The sequence below is a fragment of the Macaca nemestrina genome, chromosome 1 (genome assembly GCF_043159975.1).
Source record: "Macaca nemestrina isolate mMacNem1 chromosome 1, mMacNem.hap1, whole genome shotgun sequence".
Classification (NCBI taxonomy): domain Eukaryota; kingdom Metazoa; phylum Chordata; class Mammalia; order Primates; family Cercopithecidae; genus Macaca; species Macaca nemestrina.
Genome location: NC_092125.1, coordinates 197437259 through 197456309, shown reverse-complemented (window position 1 = coordinate 197456309; position 19051 = coordinate 197437259). Strand labels below are relative to the sequence as shown.

The 19051-nt window shown below is 47.0% G+C and overlaps 1 protein-coding gene and 1 non-coding gene across 5 annotated transcripts in view; both read right to left on the bottom strand.

Annotated features, from left to right (window-relative positions):
• Window positions 1–7546: 7546 nt before the first annotated feature.
• Window positions 7547–19051, bottom strand: part of LOC105494724 (organic solute carrier partner 1) — a 32295-nt gene continuing 20790 nt past the window's right edge. For all 4 annotated transcript variants that reach the window (XM_011763451.2, XM_011763452.2, XM_011763453.2 and 1 more), the window contains 6 exons: window positions 13937–14040; window positions 13039–13167; window positions 12434–12503; window positions 10762–10901; window positions 9251–9314; window positions 7547–7896 (listed from right to left, as the gene is read on the bottom strand). In XM_011763451.2, the coding sequence (XP_011761753.1) occupies window positions 7780–7896; window positions 9251–9314; window positions 10762–10901; window positions 12434–12503; window positions 13039–13167; window positions 13937–14040 (624 nt within the window). In that variant the 3' untranslated portion in view covers window positions 7547–7779. The remainder of the gene's footprint in view (window positions 7897–9250; window positions 9315–10761; window positions 10902–12433; window positions 12504–13038; window positions 13168–13936; window positions 14041–19051) is intronic.
• LOC112429036 (small nucleolar RNA SNORA63) lies at window positions 8094–8222 on the bottom strand. The gene has a single exon (XR_003021174.1). It is a non-coding gene; the product is annotated as a small nucleolar RNA SNORA63 (small nucleolar RNA).

Genomic DNA, 19051 nt, shown 5'->3' with positions numbered 1-19051 from the left:
ATGTTGGCCAGGCTGGTCTTGAACTGCTGACCTCAAATGATCCGCCTGCCTCAGCCTCCCGAAGTGCTGGGATTACAGGCATGAACCACCATGCCTGACCTCTTCATGCCTTTTTTTTTTTTTTTTTTTTTTTTTTGAGACGGAGTCTCACTCTGTCACCCAAGCTGGAGTGCAGTGGCCGGATCTCAGCTCACTGCAAGCTCCACCTCCCGGGTTCACGCCATTCTCCTGCCTCAGCCTCCCGAGTAGCTGGGACTACAGGCGTCCACCACCTCGCCCGGCTAGTTTTTTGTATTTTTTTAGTAGAGACGGGGTTTCACCATGTTAGCCAGGATGGTCTCGATCTCCTGACCTTGTGATCCGCCCGTCTCGGCCTCCCAAAGTGCTGGGATTACAGGCTTGAGCCACCGCGCCCGGCCCTCTTCATGCCTTTTGAAAGTGAAGTAAATGTACTAAATCAATGAAAATGACTGCATTTTCAGACACTGGAGTGTGAGGTGATGTGGACCATCCAGGGAAAAAGCCTGCAGCACAGGTGGGCCTGGGGGTGACAACACAGAGGTAAGGGTTGAAGGTAGTGACATTTTTGAAAAATAAGTAATGCAGAGCAACTTTCAGAAAGGGTGGAAACTAAACCCTGCGGGCACATCAGACACTGGAATCAGCAATGGGATGAGAATAAGGAATAGGCTAAGGATGAGAAGGAGTCAGAGTGAGAGGTGAGGAGAAGGAGTGGGAAAGACAGCCAGGGATGAAATAATGATCCTGTGCCATTGACTTGGCTATTTTGACAGACTTTATAAAATGGCTGTGTTGAACTCTGTATCATACAGAGCAGTCCTCAGTCAGAAGGCACTGAGGGAGAGAGAGGATGTATGGGCAGAAAGATGTGATTAGAGCTACAGAGGTGAACGGTTGAGAGAGTTTTAGGAAGAAAAGGGTGTTGAGCAGGGCCAAGAGCTTTCAAAAAGCCAAGGAGCCAGTCGTGGTGACTTATGCCTGTAACCCCAGCACTTTGGGAGGCCTAGGCGGGAGGATCACTTGAGCCCAGGAGTCTGGAGGCTCAGTGAGCTATGATTGTGCCATTGCACTCCAGCCTGGGCAACAGAGTAAGACCCTGTTTCAAAAACAAAACAGAAAACCAAAAAGCCAAGGAGCATGGGGATGAGAAAAGGCTTTTGGATCTATTAACAGCAATGTTGGCACCTGGAGACCTGAGAGCTGAGATCTGTGCAGTGCAGTGCTGGCCCCATAGCTGAGAAGCTGATGACTACATGGTGAGGAACAGAGCGGAATGGCTAGAACAATGAAGATGGAGAGAAGCAGCCCCTGGAGAAGCAGGGGCCAAAGGAGTAGCTGTGTTACTGGTTGACAGTCTTGACTATGAGTTGTCCAGGTTCTTGGCATTTTGAACAAAGAATTGGACAAAATGCACAAAGAAAGCAATGAGAGAAGAAGCAAAACAGAAGCACAGATTCATTGAAACAAAAGTACACTCCACAGAGTGGGAGTGGGCTCGAGCAAGCAGCTCAAGAGCCCTGGTTACAGAATTTTCTGGGGTTTAAATACTCTAGAGGTTTCCCGTTGGTTACTTGGTTACACCCTATGCAAATGAAACCTGCCCCACAACCAGTCAGATTGGTTGTGGGAGGGACCAGTCAGAGGTACTTTCCATTTTTCATCTGTGAGGCAGTGGAAAGTGGGGGTTGCAGAGGGAGTAGCTTCTGATCCTTTCCTTACTTGGGCGTGGAGAGGTGGCGTTTTCGTTTTGATTCAGTTCTAGGAAGTCAGTGCAAATTGGCCTTAGGTTCCTGCCTCCAGACCCTGTTCTCCTGCCTCAGCTGGGCACGTTTTTACAGGAGGAGGAGAGCCTTAGCAGCCACTCAGATAAACACCTGAAGCAGAATATATTTGAGGTAGGGGGGAGATATGAGGGACACATTAAATATTAATCAATATAAAACAAATATTAGCTTCTTGTCAGTTGTAACCTAAGCTGAGGAGTCTTGAGGATATCCAGAAAACGGGTCAAATGTCCTTTGCTGACATGGGGCCCCCCGCTGGGAAACCTGCTGGCCTCAGTGTTTCAAAAGGGAGTGAGGGAGCTCTATAAAGAGAATGAAGGGCACAGTGATCTGAGGTGATTGTGCACATCTAGGCCCTGGGGCCTGCCCCTTGCACTGCTGGCACTGCTGGTGGTGTGTGGCTCCATCAGGCCTAATGCAACTGAGTTTTTTTTTTTTTTTTGAGACAGAGTCTCGCTCTGTCCCCCAGGCTGGAGTGCAGTGGCACCATCTCGGCTCACCGCAAACTCTGCCTCCTGGGTTCAAGTGATTCTCCTGCCTAAGCCTCCGCCCCCACAAAGTAGCTAGGATTATAGGCATGTGCCATCACACCTGGCTGATTTTTGTATTTTTAGTAGAGACAGGGTTTCACCATGTTGGCCAGGCTGGTCTTGAATTCCTGACCTCAGGTGATCCACCTGCTTTGGCCTCCCAAAGTGCTGGGATTACAGGTGTGAGCCACCACGCCTGGCCATGCAGTTGAGTTTTCATGCCGTCTTAGGAACTAAGAGAAAAGGTAATGTTATTTTTGTCAGCAGAGGCACCACTGGCTAGAAACAAAAAGAATCTAGAATGTACACGTGTATGGAGGTGGTGGTGGTGGAAGTGTTAAGGTAATCAAATAATCAAAAATAATTTCCATTGGCCCTTGGAATGACTGTTGACATTCTCACTTGCAAAGGGTTAAGTTATGATCTGAGAATTTACTTCACACCAAATCAGGAAGCTATGCAGGGAAGATTCAATGTGGAGGTTTCCTTATCCCAAGCCTGTCCTGTAATTCCCTCTTCTGTCAGCTGTCCAGGAATTTAGCAGCTGAAAAGGAGTTATCCAGGGCACAATTTGGAGAGAATAAGAGGTAGGTAAAGGTGGTATTACTTTTCTGATTTTAATTTGGGTCTTTAAGATTAGGTATTATGCTAAATATATATTTTCTAAAATTTGCATTTGTCTTTCTATGGTTTCCTGTGGCTTGAGATGGTTCCAAAATGGACAGTGTGGTTCTATACTGAATGTAATCCAGAGTGACAAACCAGGCGGTTATAGACTAGATGGATGTGGATGAGGGAATCTGATCCAGTTTAGATCTGGGCATCTGGCTATCATGCTGAAGTCTATTCTCTCCTATTGGGATAGCTGAGGGAAGAAGTGAGTTTTACCTTTAAAAATTCTTAGAAGGGCTGGGTGCAGTTGCTCACATCTGTAATCCTAGCACTTTGGGAGGCCGAGGTGGGTGGACCACATGAGGTCAGGAGTTCGAGACCAGCCTGACCAATATGACAAAACCCCATATTTACTAAGAAAATACAAAAATTAGCCAGGCATGGTGGTGCATGCCTGTAATGTCAGTTACTTGGGAGGCTAAAGCAGGAGAATTGCTTAAACCTGGGAGGTGGAGGTTGCAGTGAGCCGAGATTTTGCCACTGCACTCCATCCTGGGCGACAAAGCAAGACTCCGTCTAAAAAAAAAAAAAAAAAAAAAGTTAGAAGACTGGGCGTGGTGGCTCACGCCTGTAATCCCAGCACTTTGGGAGGCTGAGCAGGAGAATCGCTTGAGATCAAGAGTTTGAGATCAGCCTGGGCAACATAGTGAGACCAGGTGTGATGGCACATGCCTGTAGTCCCAGCTATTCAGGAGGCTGAAGTGGGAGGATCGCTTGAGGAGGTCGAGGCTGCAGTGAGCTGTGATTGTGCCACTATACTCCAGCCTGGGTGACAGAATGAGACCCCATTTCAAAAATAAATAAAATGAAAATTGTTAGATACTTATGGGGACTATGGTGAAATGGGCCCATAGACTGTTCTTTTGGATAAACATAGACATTGATCCTTCTGCTGTTAAAGCTTGAAATTTGTATTTGTTTTTTTTTTTTTTTTTTTTTTTTTTTTTTTTTTTTGAGACGGAGTCTCGCTCTGTCGCCCAGGCTGGAGTGCAGTGGCCGGATCTCAGCTCACTGCAAGCTCCGCCTCCCGGGTTTACGCCATTCTCCTGCCTCAGCCTCCCGAGTAGCTGGGACTACAGGCGCCCGCCACCTCGCCCGGCTAGTTTTTTGTATTTTTTAGTAGAGACGGGGTTTCACCGTGTTAGCCAGGATAGTCTCGATCTCCTGACCTTGTGATCCACCCGTCTCGGCCTCCCAAAGTGCTGGGATTACAGGCTTGAGCCACCGCGCCCGGCCTGTATTTGTTTTATCTAAGTTCTTTTCTCAGGAAAGGACCTTCAGGCCTCTAAAAAATGGGATCAGAGAACTGAAACTCATCAGATAGGGGCACCAGATGCCCCCTTGCCCCTCCCTGGTTCTTATTTTCTTACACATTGTAACATTTCTTCCCTGCTATGTAAACCCCTAGTTTTAGTCAATCAGGGAGATGGATTTGAGACTGAGCTCCCATCTTCTCTGCAGCACCTGATGAAAGCCTTCTTCCTTGGCAGTACTTATCTCAGGGATTGGCTTTCTGCACGGTGAGCAGCAGGACCTAGACCAAACGCCTGGTGTTTCAGGAACAATGCGGTGACTTTCTTCTTAGAATTCAGAGATAAATACATTTTCCTCCTTTTTTCTTCCTCCTTCGCTCTGAATTTTTATTACTTCTTTCTTCTGGGAGCCATTAACGTCCTTTGGTTTTTGGCTTTTCTACAGCATTGCTTTACTTAATCAACAGGGCATTCTAACACCCTAAGAACAAGAGTGGGATGGTTTGAAACTTAGTTGAGAAGAGGCTACAGTCACAGAAGAGCTGAAAGAGAGCAGATATACCCCAAAGCAGCGGGTGGAGGGCAGCCCGGGTAAGACTCCCATTCTCAGGTCCCGCCTGGGGCAGGGCCCAGGAAGCTATAAACTCGGGAACTTATCTGGGCAAGCTGAGTTTGAGTTCTTTTTCTTTTTTAATAGATGAGAGACCCTTGGTGAGGGTTAGTGAGTGGTCCAAGATGACATGGTGAATTGGGGGCAGGGATGGGGCCAGAGTGCAGTGTCGTGATTCTGACCATATGCCTTCCCCTTAAGTTCACTGGGTCTTGGTGAATTACATGCTTATGCCCCTTTGCCATGGTTTTAAATGAATACATGCGTTTTTAGTACTTTATCCATATTTTATGCAGAAAATAAAATCTTTTTAGAGTTTTTATTTTTTTTATTTTTGTTGAGATGGGGTCTCACTCTGTCACTCAGGCTAGGGTACAGTGGCACAATCATGGCTCGCTGCAGCCTCGACCTCCTACTTTTTATCTACTTTGCCTCCTACCGACTCCCATGCTTTCTCTCGTAGTCCTGAACCACCATGCAAATAAACTTGCTTTTCTTTTCTTTTTTTTTTTTTTTTTCTGGAGACGGAGTCTCGCTCTGTCACCCAGGCTGGAGTGCAGTGGCCGGATCTCGGCTCACTGCAAGCTCCGTCTCCCGGGTTCACGCCATTCTCCTGCCTCAGCCTCCCGAGTAGCTGGGACTACAGGCGCCCGCCACCTCGCCCGGCTAGTTTTTTGTATTTTTTAGTAGAGACGGGGTTTCACTGTGTTAGCCAGGATGGTCTCGATCTCCTGACCTCGTGATCCGCCCGTCTCGGCCTCCCAAAGTGCTGGGATTACAGGCTTGAGCCACCGTGCCCGGCAAACTTGCTTTTCTTAATATCTGTGCAAGTCTAGAGACATGAAACTCACAGATTGCCTCATCGTGGAGTTGTCATACCAGAGATCTGTATCTTGTTTATTTACTGATAGGACAGATACATTTGAAATCGCCAGCATCGCTCTGGGATAGGTGGAGGGAGGAGGCTGCGGCTGCTTCTCGGCATCTCACGGCCCACCTCCAAGGCCCTGGGACACACTCAGAGCGGTGACATTCTGGTATGTGACAGCAAGGTGGGAGCCGGACTCAAAACAGGTCAGAACTTTCCCATTCATCTGTCACCCAGTCAGGCTCCCCTGAATGGTGGCCAGATTGCTTAAAAGAGACTAAAACCAAAGGCACTTTGTACATCTGATGCAACAGGTGTTTTATAGCACAATATGCTTCTCCTCCCCAACAGACTTTTCATGAGTATGTGGAGGGGGAGGGTGTCTTTATAGGTAAGGAAGTGTAACTTTGATGAGTAGGGAGCAATTAACATTTAATTGGTGATTTTTTTTATTGAGATGGAGTTTCGCTCTTGTTGCCCAGGCTGGAGTGCAATGGCACGATCTTGGCTCACTGCAACCTCTGCCTCCCAGGTTCAAGCGATTCTCCTGCCTCAGCCTCCTGAGTAGCTGGGATTGCAGGCATGCACTACTAGGCCTAGCTAATTTTATATTTTTAATAGAAATGGGGTTTCTCCATGTTGGTCAGGCTGTTCTCGAACTCCTGACCTCAAGTGATCTGCCCACCTCAGCCTCCCAAAGTGCTAGGATTACAGGCATGAGCCACCATGCCCGGCCTTCACTGATTTACATTCTGTATCCAAAACCTTTGCCTTTGGAAAAGCCAAAGGGCAGCTTCCATTACATGGAATTAATCACCAGGAGAATTGCTTGAAAATGGTGATTCCATTACATTCTAGAATGATGTTCACCTTGATCTGTCCCAGGTGTGGGGATGGAGAGGTTCCTGTAGTTGGCCCAATTTAAGGCAATGACCAGCTCAACTTAGTTTCTCTCCAGCCTTTTGGCATTCTGGATATTCCTTCCATAGGATTTAATGGGTCTGAACATGCCAGTTACTCAGGCCCGGGAGGGAGCCTATGGCAGAGGGCTGCCACGCCTTTCTGAAGCAATAACGGCAGCCCTGGCTGGAGACATTTTACATGGATTCCAGTGAGACCTGGCCTCCTGCTGCATCCTGCAAAGTCCACTCCTGCCCAGGGAAGCGGCTCAGTGGGAAAGCAGAAGGGAAAGGCGCATACCACATGTGCCTCCCATGCACCCAACCTAGGGTACTGCTTGGTGACTCACGGTGACCCAGAGGAGACAGATGTCACAGCACATCCTGCTGGGCATCTTTAGAAGACAAGCACACTCAGGGGTAGAGGAAGACCCTGGGGGTATGGAGTACATGTCATGCTGAAAAGAAGAAAATATTCTCTTGGTATACATCTCAGTATGGGATAAACTGACACCGCATGGATAGATGGACGTGCGGGGAAGTACAGACGCTGGCATGTCCTGCCTGGGGCCAGCTGAGTGTTCCCCGCCGTGGCCTTGCTTACCCTGCCTCTGAGGTTACAGTTCCTAGTGCGCCAGGGTGAAAAGGGTCTTCTACACGGAGCCCTCACTGTTTATGGCAACTGCCTGGAACAGTCTTTGATTTCAAACTTGCCTACAGGCAGAATGTATCCCAGAAAACTGAGTATTTTGTTAATGTTTACATGCCTTTGTAGATCCCCACAGGAAAGCTAAAATAGTAATCCTGAAAATGACAGCAGGGGTGACCCCTTACCCACTTTGGGGCCCAAACCTATGGCTCAGGAGGCTTTCGGTGGTTGCCACAGAATTAAGAATAAAATGGGAAAGGTCATGTTTAAAAGTCAGAATGTATTTCACTGAAAATATGTGTATGTGTGTGCCTTCAAGAGTGAGTGCTCCCCGAGGGAGGCTCACACAGTTCCTTACAGCATAAACAAGAACTAGACGTAATGGCTTCACTCAGTAGAAAACTAGCAGCATCATTTTGGGCCATGGGGCATTCCCCAGGGATCACCATCCAGCAGCCTCTCCCTGGGGGCAGAAGACGCCTGGTCAGAACAGCTATAACTCATCCATCATGGCGAGCAAATCGTCCCCCTTGCTGGTGCTCAGCCTTGGCTGCTCCATGATCTCAAACTCCCCCATGATTCGAGCCAGCTCCTCGCTCCGTTGCTGGTCCTATGAGGGAAATGAGAGGTAAAAGGGCATGAAGAGGCTGTGCTGGCAGAGGCCGCCTCTTTGTGCAGTAGGCTCTTAGTTTGTTGTCCCACCACTGATATGTTTCAGTTGTGCACCTGTTTGTCAGAAAAGGGACTGTAGTTACAGGCTGATCAGAGAGAAGAAGGGGGTCTTTTTTTTTTTTTTTCTTAATCAACATGTATGTAACCAAGCATCCCTGGCTGCTCCAGAATGGCAGATGGGTATAGTGAAGAAACAACTTTAATTTGAGCAGGGGGAATGACAACACAGCACTTAACAGCTATATTGTAGCCTGAGTCTTGCTTGAAAAAGAGGGTCTCAGCCGGGCACGGTGGCTCAAGCCTGTAATCCCAGCACTTTGGGAGGCTGAGACGGGCGGATCACAAGGTCAGGAGATCGAGACCATCCTGGCTAACACGGTGAAACCCCGTCTCTACTAAAAAATACAAAAAACTAGCCGGGCGAGGTGGCGGGCGCCTGTGGTCCCAGCTACTCCGGAGGCTGAGGCAGGAGAATGGCGTAAACCCGGGAGGCGGAGCTTGCAGTGAGCTGAGATCCGGCCACTGCACTCCAGCCTGGGCGACAGAGCCAGACTCAGTCTCAAAAAAAAAAAAAAAAAAAAAAAAAAAAAAAAAAAGAAAAAGAGGGTCTCTGAAGTTCAACATTACGTAAGATGAGGAAGGGAGGAAGGGAGGCCAGGTGCGGTGGCTCACCTCTGTAATCCCAGCACTTTGGGAGGCCGAGGTGGGTGGATCACTTGAGGTCAGGAGTTCAAGACCAGCCTGGCCAACTTGGTGAAACCCCAGCTCTACTAAAAAAAAAAAAAAAAGGCCGGGCGCGGTGGCTCACGCCTGTAATCCCAGCACTTTGGGAGGCCGAGACGGGCGGATCACGAGGTCAGGAGATTGAGACCATTCTGGCTAACACGGTGAAACCCCGTCTCTACTAAAAATACAAAAAACTAGCCGGGCGTGGTGGCGGCGCCTGTAGTCCCAGCTACTCGGGAGGCTGAGGCAGGAGAATGGCGTGAACCCGGGGGGCGGAGCTTGCAGTGAGCCGAGATCGCGCCACTGCACTCCAGCCTGGGCGACAGAGCCAGACTCAGTCTCAAAAAAAAAAAAAAAAAAAAATTTAGCTGGGCATAGTGGCGGCACCTGTAATCCCAACTACTTGGCAGGTTGAAGTGTGAGAATTATTTAAACCTGGGAGGTGGAGGTTGCGGTGAGCTGAGATTCAGCCACTGCACTTCACCTGGGTGACACCTGTCTCAAAAAAAAAAAAAAAAGATGAGGAAGGGAATAAGATTGGACCCTGTGTAATCCCCTGTACGTACCTGAGTGGCTTGTATGTTGATAACTTCATAGGATAACTCTTCTGGCCTGGTTAGTGCTGCTTGTCTGGATGAGATAGTAAAGAAAAGGGGTACAAGGTTAGGGTTCTCTCCCTGCCAGCATGGCAAACTGGCTCTTGATAAGTTGGCAGCCTATATTTTCTGCCTCATCTTCTGCCATTTCTCTTGAACTTTCTACCCCATCTCCCACCAATGTACCCTATGATCTAGAAAGTCAAGTTCTTTTATATCTCTGTGACTTTGCTCATTATAAACCCTGCCAAGGATGTTTCCTCCCTTCCTCTGCTTGGCAAACTCCAAGACCTAGATCAAATGCCAACTCCTTCAATCTGCCAGTGCAGAGTCAGTCACTGTCCTCAATTAGAGCATTCATGACACGGCACTGAAATAACTTATGTATGTACATGTTTGCTCTCCCACTAAGCTGAGAGCTTCCTGAGGACAGGCTCTAGGTCTTACACTCCATCTTTGCATCCCCAGGACTTTACATAGTACTGGTCACACAGAAGTAAACAAAAGAAGTTATTAGTAGTTCAATGAATGGGAAATAGAAGGTGACACTCACGCCAAATACTTGGTTTTGAGGAGGATCACATGAGATAATGCTTGAAAAAGTGCTCTGTAAACTGTAAAGCACTATAAATCACCGTGGGTGATTTACTATTGTTATTGGTTTTGGGTGATACTGTCAAACACAGGGAAATCAAGCTCCAACTTCACTCTGGTTTCTTAACACACTGCCTTAATCTGGTCATCCTGGCTTCTAACACTGCTTATTCAGCTGTGCTCTGATAAGTAAAACATTATAACTCTTTTTTTGTTTTCTTGATTATTATTTTTTAGAGACAGGGTGTTGCTCTGTCTCCTAGACTGAATGCAGTGGCACGATCACAGCTTGCTTAACCTTAAACTCCTGGGCTCAAGTGATCCTTCCGCCTCAACCTCCTGGGTGGCTGGGACTACAGGTGCGCACCATCACACCATCTCTGGGTTGTTTTTTTTTTTTTTTTTTTTTTTTTTTTTGACATGGAGTCTTGCTGTGTCTCCCAGACTGGAGTGCAATGGCGCAGTCTTGGCTCACCTGCCTCAGCCTCCCGAGTAGCTGAGATTACAGGCACGTGCCACCATACCCAGCTAATTTTTTGTATTTATTTATTTTTTTTTTAGTAGAGACGGGGTTTCACCATGTTAGCCAGGATGGTCTCGACCTCCTGACCTCGTGATCTGCCTGCCTTGGCCTCCCAAAGTGCTGGGATTACAGGTGTGAGCCACGGTGCCCGGCTGCATCTCTTTTTTTGAATGACTCCGGAAGGTTCAGGCCATTTCATCCTGGTATGGATGGGCTATTTAACTAGATTATTAACTTTGTTGGTATTTTGTTTGTGATATTTACACAAATATTTATAAGTGCCACCGGTTTGTAATGGTCATTTTGGGTTCTTGTTACATTTGGGATATTTATATGTCTTTAACGAAACAGGTTTAAAACATACTCCTCTTCTTCATCGGTGGTAAAGAGATTCAACCGGAATCCAGGCTCAGGGCCACTGGGTTTCTTAATCTCCATCCCTCCCATCAGCCTGGCCAAGAAATTCAGCTCTTCTTTAGCAAGAGGGTTTGGAGCAATGCTTTCCTGCAGAAACAATTGCATGATTTTTAGCCACAGGAAGGCAATCACATTTCCTGCTAAAACCTCAGAGACACAGGTAGGTATTATAAAATAAGGTGAAACAATTGCTATTTAAATTATTTCTAGGTCCAAATAAAGTGTAGAAAGCAGGCTTAACCAAAAGAAAAACAATCACATCAGAAGCAGAGGGAATGTAGCAACTTTGCAAACCAGAGATTTTCATACTGTCCGCATAAGTGGAAGCCCCAGGGATCCACATTTCTCCTCTCACTACCTTCCTCCTTGAAGAAGTGTATGGCTTCCTTTTCTGTCAATCGGGTTTCCTCAGTATTTACAAGTCGCCTCAGTCCAGTCTCCTTCCAGAGGCGCTGCCACACTGCCCTCAGGTGGTGATGGCCGGGAACACACCCGCAAGTCCATTCCCTCCTCTCTCAGTTCTCACCCTGCCTCATCCTGCACCCCTCTTCCTTCTAGCCTGGCCTCCCCTGTTCTGCCTCTCCCCTCACTCCGCCACTAGTTAACTAAATGCAGTTTTCGTCTCATTTCTCCCTGGCTTGAAACAAACCCCTCTGCTTCCTTTTGAAAGAACAAAGCCCAAATAGTTTATGCCCCTTCCTGATCAGGCCTCAGTGTCCCTGTCCAGGTGAGTCTCTGCCAGCAAGCCTCCATTATGCTGTGATCCATTACGTAAGCCTCATGGGAGACGCTGCCATCCTCCTCCCGGGAACACTCTTGCTTCTCTGTCACCTTGGTCTGTGTGCTCATTTCTCCCTCTCTGCTGTTTCATAGTTTACCTACTCTACAGCCCCACTTCAATATCCCTGCCTCTGAAACGCCTTCTTGATCCCTGTGATCCCTGTCCACTGGACAGACGTGAGTTCCTCTGTTACAGCACTTTGTTCAGGATCCCCAGCCAGCCCTTCCTCCACCTCATTTTAGTTGTTTGTTTCGCTGTCTTTCCCAGGGTACCAGAGGCCCCTTCAGGATGGGACCACATCTACGTCAGCTTCGTGTCCCTGGGTCCCCAGCCCATAGAAGCAGTTTAATAAATGTTTGCTGAATAATTTAATATTCTGTGATCTCTCCTACAGCTAGCTGGGAGCTAGTTCAGTGAAAACTTGTAAGGATGGAATTCAGAGAAACTAAAACCCCCGACTCTGACTTAGCTACTGTGGTGCTGTAGGGGGAAACGTTACAAAGAAATGTTTTAATGATCAGAATACACACGAGTGCTGACGTCAGCAATCATGGACCTAATGGCACTGGTACTCTGCTATTGCATATGTCCTGGTGGGTGGTTCCTCTTAATTATGGTGGCTGAGCCAAGCCTAAAATTACCTAATTAGTGAGATCACTGGAAGTCTCCATGAAAAGCTACAATTAAAACCTGTGTACTCATAAGGTGGAAGGGAGAAGATTGAAAACAAGGGAAATGTTGGCTAGATCCAAAATCTAAAGCGATCCCACCTCTCTTTATGTAGACTTCTGTATCTAGAGAGAAGCTGTGAGAGTAGGCAAGGAAGGCAGAAGCTCACCTGGGTCCGTGAGGCTAAGTTCTTTGATGATCCAGACATATGGGTTTCCACAGGCCGATTCACGCTGTACCTGGTGTGTCAACAGAAAATGGTGACATTATCCAGCCCCTTTCCCCGGACCTCCCTCTAACTTGTAAGCATAGTTTGTAGCTTTTATTCTGAGACATTAAATAGCATCCAGAAAGGTGCTGTGGGTACAGAATGCAACTGAGTGAGCGATAACCCCTCACATTTCACTTCTTCCCAAAGAAAAACACCCGGGGAGACTGGGTGGCAATGCCTCCTCTTGTGAAGAGTAACATGCATCACTGAAAAGACATGCAGCTTTACAGAAAGGATAAGTCTTTCTGGATTTCCACTGCAACACAGATTTTGGCTAGTTCTCTTCCATGGCTATGGAACATCATGTATCTTTTCATTCTGCTGAGTTGCCTTATGTTTGGCGTTCTTGGGTGCCCTTTGAAATGTCAGGCCTCTGTATGCAGTGTACCTAAGGGGAAATTACTCCTATTGTCGGCAGGATTTTCATAACAGAAGTCAGGCTGCTTTTTTTAATGAAGTGACCTCCCTTGGACTTGAATTCACTCAGAGAAGAATTTGCTTACATGTTAGTTCCCAGTTTCAGGACTCGATCTCCATAAAGTTCAAAAGAACCTTCTTTGGGTGCAGGGACATAGTTTCCACCATGCTTGAATTCTATCCTCTTCACTTCTTCACCTTTGTTGTTGAACATTCTACAATACAAAGTATGACATGATGGAATGCTCTCCAAGCTTAGGTAGTCCTGGAGGCTTCTTTATTCTTTGTACTACAGAACAAAAAGGAATACGTACTCTCCTTCAAGATAAAGGTGCTGGTTGTAATAATAATAATGATAATAATACAATAATAATATTTATTGAGCATATGTATACGCCAATTGCTTTGTAAGCACGTTAGATCACTGTTATCTTATTCATCCACACAGTAACCATTTAACAGATGAGGAAATCAGTCTTGGGGAACTGGGTAACTTGCCTCAAGTCCCTCTGCTAAGCGACAAGGTGGGGATTAGAACCTGACTTTTTCAATAGCTATTTTACTAAAGAAAGAGAAGGGCTGGAGGCCGGGCGTGGTGGCTCACGCCTGTAATTTTGGGAGGCTGAGGCGGGTGGATCAACCGAGGTCAGGAGTCCGAGACCAGACTGACCAATGTGCAGAAACCCCATCTCTACTAAAAATACAAAATTAGCCAGACGTGCTGGCGCATGTGTATAATCCCAGCAGCCACTCGGGAGGCTGAGGCAGGAGTATCACTTGAACCCAGGAGGCGGAGGTTGCAGTGAGCTGAGATGGCGCCATTGCACTCCAGCCTGGGCAACAACAGCGAAACTCTGTCTCAAACAAAAAGAGAGAGAAGGGCTGGGCAGACCACAAGCGGCTCAGCAGTGCGGCGTTCTGTCTGCGGCCCATGTGCATTTCCTAGCACCTGAAACATAGCTCTGACCATTGTTGGGAATTCACCTGATGAGTCCAGGAACTTCAGTTCCCCAGGGAACAGGCCCGGACACCGGCAACACGAAGCGACCATTATTATTCTGAACTTTGTCCTTTAGAAACATGGATACCTGGAAAAAAATACATTTATTGTCATTTTTCTTGGTATATTTTCATAGACATCAATATTCTGAGGGTGAAAAGTGTGTAATGGTTTGGGGACATTACCTATGAGTTTATAACAATAAGAAGGGAGAGGCTGGGTGCAGTGGCTCACTCCTGTAATCCCAGCACTTTGAGAGGCTGAGGCAGGCGATCATGAGGTTGGGAGATTGAGACCATCCTGGCTAACACGGTGAAACCCCGTCTCTACTAAAAATACAAAAAATTAGCTGGGTGTGGTGGCGGGTGCCTGCCTGTAGTCCCAGCTACTTTGGAGGCTGAGGCTGGGGAACCACTTGAACCTGGAAAGTGGAGGTTGCAGTGAGCCAAGATCGTGCCATTGCACTCCAGCCTGGGCAACAAAGTGAGACTCCATCTCAAAAAAAAAAAAAAGAGGGGGAGAAAAAAATTACACTTGCAGAGTTAACTGTATTTTAACAAACAGAACTATTTTTTTTTTGAGACAGGGACTACTTTGTCACCCAGGCCAGACTGCAGTGGTACGATCTTGCCTCCCTGCCACCTCAGCCCCCCAGCTCACGTGATCCTCCTGTCTTAGCCCCCCAAGTAGCTGGGACCATAGGTGTGAGCCATGGTGCCCAGCGAATTTTTTTTTCTTTTTTTTTTTTGAGATGGAGTCTCACCCAGGCTGGAGTGCGGTGGCGTGACCTCGGCTCACTGCAAGCTCTGCCTCCCAGGTTCATGCCATTCTCCTGCCTCAGCCTCCAGAGTAGCTGGGACTACAGGCGCCCACCACCACGCCTGGCTAATTTTTTTGTATTTTTAGTGGAGACGGGGTTTCACCATGTTAGCCAGGATGGTCTCGATCTCCTGACCTCGTGATCCGCCCACCTTGGCCTCCCAAAGTGCTAGGATTACAGGCGTGAGCCACTGCGCCCGGCCTGCCTGGCTAATTTTTATATTTTTTTGTAGAGATGGGGTTTCGCCATGTTGGCCAGGCTTAAACTCCTGAGCTCAAGTGATCTGCCTGCCTCGGCCTCCCATAGTGCTGGGATTACAGGCATGAGCCACCATGCTCAGCTACAAACAGAACTACTTTTGAGCAGCGCAGCAAACCTTCCAGGTGAGTCATATTACTCCCATTTTATAGACGCGAAAGCTAAAGTAGAGAGTGAAGTGACTTGCCCAAAGAGAGCAGTAAGAGGCAGGGCCAGGATTCAAAATCAAGGGTGACTCCAAATTCCACCCCTATTCCTTGGTTCCCTGCTTACTTTCCATGCAGCTGCAGGCCTTGAGCTGTAAGAACCTCATATGGCCACTTTCTAGATGAGGCAGCTCAGAGGTTAAGACGCCTCCTCAAGGTCAGCCAGCTGGTAAGGGGCAGAGCTGAGGATTCAAACTCCTGTGATTCTGACTTTGGAGCCCGAGCCTTATCCACATGCTGGACTAGAAAGAAGGATGGGGCTGGGGCAGGGGGATCCAGCTGGCATTTAAGTTTGAGGGTCTTTTATGTGACTGAAAACACGTTACACTTATTCCTTCTCCTGGGTTTGTGTACTCTGTATGGAGGTTTCGGTCACTCACAGATTAAATCTCATAAAGATTGTAGCAGTTAATCAGTTTTACTGGGTCTTGGCTTCCCTATCTGTAAAATAAGAGATGAGCTCGAAGATCTCTTCAACTCTAATATTCTAAAGTTTATATTAGTGATATAATCAAGAATAAGCATCTTAGGCTGGGTGTGGTAGTTCACGCCTGTAATCCCAGCACTTTGGGAGGCCGAGGCAGGTGGATCACTTGAGGTCAGGAGTTCAAGACCAGCCTGGCCAACATGGTGAAACCCTGTCTCTACTAAAAATACAAAAAATTAGCCGGGCATTGTGGTGTGTGCCTGTAATCCCAGCTACTCAGGAGGCTGAGGCAGGAGAATTGCTTGAACCCAGGAGGTGGAGGCTGCAGTGAGCTGAGATCATGCCACTGTACTCCAGCCTGGGCAAGAGAGCAAGACTCCATCTCTTTTTTTTTTTTTTTTTTTTTGAGACGGAGTCTCGCTCTGTCGCCCGGGCTGGAGTGCAGTGGCCGGATCTCAGCTCACTGCAAGCTCCGCCTCCCGGGTTCACGCCATTCTCCTGCCTCAGCCTCCCGAGTAGCTGGGACTACAGAAGCCTGCCACCTCGCCCGGCTAATTTTTTGTATTTTTTAGTAGAGACGGGGTTTCACCGTGTTAGCCAGGATGGTCTCGATCTCCTGACCTCGTGATCCGCCCGTCTCGGCCTCCCAAAGTGCTGGGATTACAGGCTTGAGCCACCGCGCCCGGCCGACTCCATCTCAATAAACAAATAAATAAATTTTAATAATTCTAATACAGAGTTATTATTAGAAAAGCCTTTTTTTTTTTTTTTTTTTTTTTTTTTTTTTTTTTGAGATGGAGTCTTGCTGTGTTCCCCAGGATGGAATGCAGTGGTGCAATCACAGCTCATTGCAACCTCGACGTCCCAGGTTCAGGTGATCCTCCCACCTCAGCCTCCTGAGTAGCTGAGACTACAGGTGTGTGCCTCCATGCTCGGCAAATTTTTTGTAGAGACGGGGTTTTACCATGTTACCCAGGATGGTCTCAAACTCCTGGGCTCAAGTATTTGGCCTGCCTGGGCTTCCTAAAGTGCTAGGATTGCAGGTGTGAGCCACTGCACCTGACCAGGAAAGGCTTTTCTATTTTTTTTTTTTTTTTGGTTTTTGAGACGGCATCTCACTCTTTCGCCCAGGCTGGAGTGCAGTGGTGTGATCTCGGCTCACTGCAACCTCCGCCTCCTGGGTTCAAGAGGTTCTCCTGCCTCAGCCTCCCAAGTAGTTGGGACTACAGGCGTACACCACCACGCCCAGCTAATTTTTGTATTTTCAGTAGAGACGGGGTTTCACCATGTTGGCCAGGATGGTCTTGATCTCTTGACCTTGTGATCCGCCTGCCTCAGCCTCCCAAAGTGCTGTGATTACAGGCGTGAGCCGCTGTGCCCAGCTGAAAGCCTTTTCATTATAATGAATTTTATCTTGTGGGAACTGGGAAATCAATATGGCTGTTTATGTTACTACCAATCCATAAAACAATACCCAAATATGCAGCCCTGATAACAATATGACACAAAATTTTTAATATTTCAAAATTATTTTAAATTTAATGAAAAACTTAATCTTATCTGTACTTTCATATTTTTTATTTTAATCAGTGACAGAGATCTTAATTTATATTGATGTTATTATTGCTTCATCCATAGCAAATACAATTCTTCATGAGAGTTAAAAATAAGGCCGGGTGCTGTGGCTCACACCTGTAATCCCAGCACTTTGGGAGGCTGAGGCAGGTGGATTGCCTGAGGTCAGGAGTTCGAGACCAGTCTGGCCAACATGGTGAAACCCCGTCTCTACTAAAAATACAAAAAAATTAGCCAGATGTGGTGACAGGCACCTGTAATCCCAGCTACTCAGGAGGCTGAGGCAGGGGAATTGCTTGAACCAGGGAGGTGAACGTTGCAGTGAGCCAAAATGGTGCCACTGCACTCCAGCCTGGGTGACAAAGCGAGACTCCATCTCAAAAGACAAAAAACAAAAAAACCCAAACAATAACAACAACAACAAAAAGAAAAATGAAAAATCTGGCATCAGAATTGAAATCTATTTATCTTCCTTTGTCCATGGAAGGGAAATACAATAAGGCACTAAATATAATGAATTTCTTCCCCTTTTTTAAAATTTTATTTTGCCCAGGTACAAAACTCAAAAGTCTCAAAAGGGTATACATAAGGGAAAGTCAGCCTCTCTCCTTCTCCTGTCCTCCATATAGTTCCCCACTCCCGGAAGGCAACACTGTGACCAGTTTCTTGCATATGCTTCCAGAAGCACTCTCTCTATGTATGTATAAACAAATACATATATGTTACATATGCTGTTTCAGTTAATCCTCCCAACAAAATTAGGTATTATAATTTTCATTTTTCAGATGAAGAAACTAAGACTTAAGAGAAGTTATTTGCCCAAGGTCATGGGGCTAGTCCTATAGTTGGGATTCATTTTCTTAATTAAACATTTTTTTTTTTTAAATTTTGGCCGGGCATGGTGGCTCACACCTGTAATCCCAGCACTTTGGGAGGCTGAGGCGGGCGGATCACCTGAGGTCAGGAGTTTGAGACTAGCCTGGCTAACATGGTGAAATCCCATCTCTACTAAAAATACAAAAATTAGCTGGGCATGGTGGCAGGCGCCTGTAATCTCAGCTGCCTGGGAGGCTGAGGCAGGAGAATAGCTTGAACCCGGGAGGTGGAGGTTACAGTGAGCCAAGATCGTGCCACTGCATTCCAGACAGAGTGAGACTCTGTATCAAAAACAAAACATTTTATTTTAAGGACAGAGTCTAACTATATTGCCCAGGATGGTCTTGAACTCCTGGGCTCAAGTGATCTTCCTGCCTCAATATCCCAAGTAGTTCGGACTATAGGCACTCACCACTGTGCCTAGCTCTGGAGTTGAGATTCAAAGAGAAAGGTGAAGCTGGGCGCAGCAGCTCACACTTGTAATCCCAGGAATTTGAGAGGCCAAGGCAGGCAGATTACTACAGCCCAGGAGTTCAAGACCATCCTGGGCAACATAGCAAGATTCTGTCTCCACAAAAAATACAAAAAATTAACCAGGTGTGGTGGCATGCTCCTGTAGTCCCAGCTGAGTAACTGGGTGGACTGAGAGGACTAAGAGGCTGAGGTGGAAGGTCACTTGAGCCCAGGAGGTTGAGGCTGCAGTGAGCCATGATTGTGCCACCATATTCCAGTCTGGGTGACAAAATGATAACCTGTCTCAGAAAATAAAAAAAAGAGAGAAACACGTCTGGCTCCAGAGCCTGGGCTTGTTTTATCATATCATACCATCTTTCCCACATCAGTTGGTTAAATTGTGGCAAGAAACAAAGCCCTGTCCAAGAGAGACAGATCAAAATTCAGAAGCTCAGATTTTTTTTTTTTTTTTTTTTTGGAAACA